At 28.1% G+C, this 1,707-nt stretch overlaps 1 protein-coding gene across 1 annotated transcript in view; it reads right to left on the bottom strand.

Annotated features, from left to right (window-relative positions):
• Positions 1-1,439: 1,439 nt before the first annotated feature.
• Positions 1,440-1,707, bottom strand: part of LOC110038226 — a 770-nt gene continuing 502 nt past the window's right edge. Inside the window, exon 2 of the mRNA XM_020742996.1 lies at positions 1,440-1,452. Coding sequence (XP_020598655.1) covers positions 1,440-1,452 — 13 coding nt within the window. The remainder of the gene's footprint in view (positions 1,453-1,707) is intronic.

The following is a 1,707-nucleotide window of genomic DNA, read 5'->3' as shown; positions in this document are numbered from 1 at the left end:
ATATATATATATATATATGACACTATTTTTGAAATGCCATATATGATACCGCTTACCAATCCAGAACAACATATTTCGTGATGATTTTCTGTTACAGCTCCGTTAATATATGATCAGCGATAAGATTTTCATTTTGTATTGGAACAATCAGAACATAGATTATTAGAACTTTAGGTAAAGCCTCCACTAAAATAAGTGTAGTTACCTCATCATCATTGATAGGAGTTGCAGAAAATCCATCATTCATTGAGCGAAGACATATCAAATTCAATGCACATGAGTTATGTTCCAAGCTTTGCATTATTAATTCTTTAAATTCCATAAATTTTGAATGTAATGGGACATAAATAGGCTTACGTCGACCTCCTTCATACTTGGGCACAAACTCCTCAAAGACAGTTAATTTATCATCAAACCGTAGGATCAATTAGACAAATACTTCACTCAGTTTGAATGTATTTTTGTTAAAGTTAGATAGTAATATATTGATGTGATATATCCCAAATAGCATAAAGCAAAATCTAATTAAACATATATCTAATTCAAATATGAGAGTTGTAACTTAAGACAACCATTCAACTTTTTTTTTAGAAAAAGTCTCGAATTTAAAATCTTTAAAATGGGGCTTGCAGAATTAACTAATTCTGATTGACCCAAGTGAAACCAAATATAAAAAATGAGTAACCAATTCTTTCAGTGTTATCTCCTATTAATAGAAATAAGGCAAATAAAAGAATTTACTATAATAGATTATAAATTTATTATAAACCAAATACTTATGATATCAACTTTTGTAGAATCTAATAGCTTTTCATCACCTAACTTAGCCTCAACAACATTACACAAAGCACTTTAGGGACATGTTTAGTGAATAGATCATAGGGCCAAGTGCCAATTAAAGATTACAAGCTTGAAGAGGGGCCAATTAGTCTTGAGCTAAACCTATGAAGTTTATTGATATGTTACAAGTTTAGTTGCTTTAAAAAAGAAGTTAAGCAAATCTTCTTTCATTCCAAAGAGCAATACCAAAATTTCCATTTTCAATAATTTTTTTTATTTCTACTTTGACTTTTCTATAAAAGTTTTGGTAATAAAAGTATTTCAATACTTCTAATAACATTCAAAATCTCAATATATTTTTCATATAACTATTTAGTCATATGCATTTTTTTCAAAACATGTTCAACTTTGCTTTTTTAGATAAATCTATAACCTATTTAATGCTTCTATTAACTTTAATTTTTTTGAGCAGATTTTCCTTACAAATTTCATTTCATAAATTTCAAAATACTATTTTCATCTTTTCTAAATATATTCATCTTTATTTTAAACCTTATTAAAATCCTATATATGAAAACAGAAGCGCGAAACTGACTCGAAGGTACAGGTAGGTTACAGGGAGGTTACAGGGGGAATAACGCTGTTATAACCTCCTAAAATCATCCCTGTAACCTGTTTGCAGGTTACAGACGTATGCAGCTCTGCGTACGTCTTATGTACGCAATTTTTTTCCGAAAAATCGCCACTAGAGTTGCGAGATTTTATCTCCTCTACATCTTAATTTTAAAACTAATCTATTTTAAATACACACTTTGTACATAATTCTATTTTTAAAATTTTGCCGAAAATGCCATTGACGGGATCATAGATATATATATATATATATATGTATGTATATATATATATATATATATATATATATATATA

The sequence above is a fragment of the Phalaenopsis equestris genome, unplaced genomic scaffold (genome assembly GCF_001263595.1).
Source record: "Phalaenopsis equestris unplaced genomic scaffold, ASM126359v1 Scaffold232250, whole genome shotgun sequence".
Classification (NCBI taxonomy): Eukaryota; Viridiplantae; Streptophyta; class Magnoliopsida; order Asparagales; family Orchidaceae; genus Phalaenopsis; species Phalaenopsis equestris.
Note: the sequence above shows the minus strand (reverse complement) of the source record. Positions and strands in the feature narration are given on the sequence as shown.